We start from the raw sequence: 1695 nt of genomic DNA, 5'->3' as shown, positions 1-1695 counted from the left end.
AAAATATAGTTTAAAAAACTAAAAAAACACGCTTTTAAAGCACATCGAACTAAAAAGTTAAAAATAATTTTTAAAATAAGTTTAAAATAATTTTGAAAAAAAATACTAGTATTATTGTGATAAAAGCGTGGGTGCATTGTGTCATATTTTTCGTATATTGAGCGTCCCACGCTTTTATCACAATAATACTAGTATTTTTTTTCAAAATTATTTTAAACTTATTTTAAAAATTATTTTTAACTTTTTAGTTCGATGTGCTTTAAAAGCGTGTTTTTTTAGTTTTTTAAACTATATTTTATTTTATAGTATATGATGTAAGCTTTAATTTAATATATATTTAAAGGACGCGGTATTTCCGGAACATTGTAAACAGTTAATTTGAAAGAATTGATTTTTGTGAAATAATTGATATTTTGAATACCCCCCTTTGGCAAATTAAGGGTTCTCTTAAAAAAAAATAAAGTTTTATGCTTCTGAAGAGTTGAAAAAAGTTCATTTAAGTACATATTATTTAAAAATGTTTAAATCAAACAACTTTTACTTTTAAAAAAAAAAATAAGCAAATTCACATTTTTATACTGAGCTAAATTGAACAATGATGCTTATTTCTTCGCCTATTAAGTTCAAAATTAAGTAATTAAATGTACCGGCATTATTTCTTCTAAATCGTCCAAGGAAAGATCTTGTACTATTCCAACGTTATTATCATTAGATGGTATTACTGGCGGGGATAACAGTTTTCTGTAACAAATTCCAGGAAAACACAAATCTAAGATGGTAGAATTATAAACAGCTAGACCCATTAGTACTCCAATTAAATTATATTCCCTTAGGTTCGTTTGATCAGTTTGATTCGTGCTAAACCAGTAACACTGAGAATGGGGATAAAACACGAACATTCCGTAATCCGTATCAAAAATTTCACGTATTAAAAGTAAAAACCATTCTTTTGTTAAACCACCCATATCCAAACCTGGCTCACCAGCAAATGACACTTTCAATTTTTTTTTTAAATCCTTTTGCTTAAATGCAATCTGCAACAAAAATTACAAAATAGATTAGAGTAATTGTTATAAATTGGAAAAATATTTATTTAACGTTTTCATCTATAGATTTTATAAGGAAATTAATTAGGATAAAATTATTTGTTACATTAAAACCTATGTCTTTTTGAAACTATATATGAAGTTTTAACTCTGTATAGACAGGTAGTTTTACAATTATCTTCTAGAAACTTCTATTCAGAAAGTGTTAAAATAGGATCAGCATGCTGATTCAATAAATCGAAGTATGTGTTTTTAACAAGGAAGACCTTAAACTTTTTCTATTACTTCTAAGTTTTAATATTATTAAAAAATAAGTATTTACATCTAAAAAAAAAGTAATTAAAAATTAAACAAAGTAACAAAATAAAGTAACAAAAAATTGTTTTAAATTAATACTGATTTTGATTAATAATATGTTAAAAATTTTTTTAATCGTTTAAAGTTGATTTTTGTGAATGTTTATAATAATAAAATAATAATTTATTTTATCATAACTTTTAGCTCAATTGGCAAGTTTGAAATTGACATTATTAAATAGAACAAAATGAAATGTAACCGATATAAACTATTAGTAACAAAATTTGAAGTGAATATTTTAAATTACTTCATTAACGGGTCAATCCATGCAAAATCATCTAGAAGTGGTTAC

The 1695-nt window shown here is 24.2% G+C and overlaps 1 protein-coding gene across 5 annotated transcripts in view; it reads right to left on the bottom strand.

Moving 5' to 3' along the window:
* LOC126908325 (probable E3 ubiquitin-protein ligase HECTD2) overlaps positions 1–1695 on the bottom strand; it is a 123477-nt gene that overhangs the window by 74086 nt on the left and 47696 nt on the right. For all 5 annotated transcript variants that reach the window (XM_050690260.1, XM_050690259.1, XM_050690261.1 and 2 more), the window contains one exon: positions 648–1034. In XM_050690260.1, coding sequence (XP_050546217.1) covers positions 648–1034 — 387 coding nt within the window. The remainder of the gene's footprint in view (positions 1–647; positions 1035–1695) is intronic.

This window comes from Daktulosphaira vitifoliae, unplaced genomic scaffold (genome assembly GCF_025091365.1).
Source record: "Daktulosphaira vitifoliae isolate Bord-2020 unplaced genomic scaffold, ASM2509136v1 Scaffold_5, whole genome shotgun sequence".
Classification (NCBI taxonomy): Eukaryota; Metazoa; Arthropoda; class Insecta; order Hemiptera; family Phylloxeridae; genus Daktulosphaira; species Daktulosphaira vitifoliae.
The sequence above is the reverse complement of the archived record's forward strand: the minus strand, read 5'-3'. Positions and strand labels throughout refer to the sequence as shown.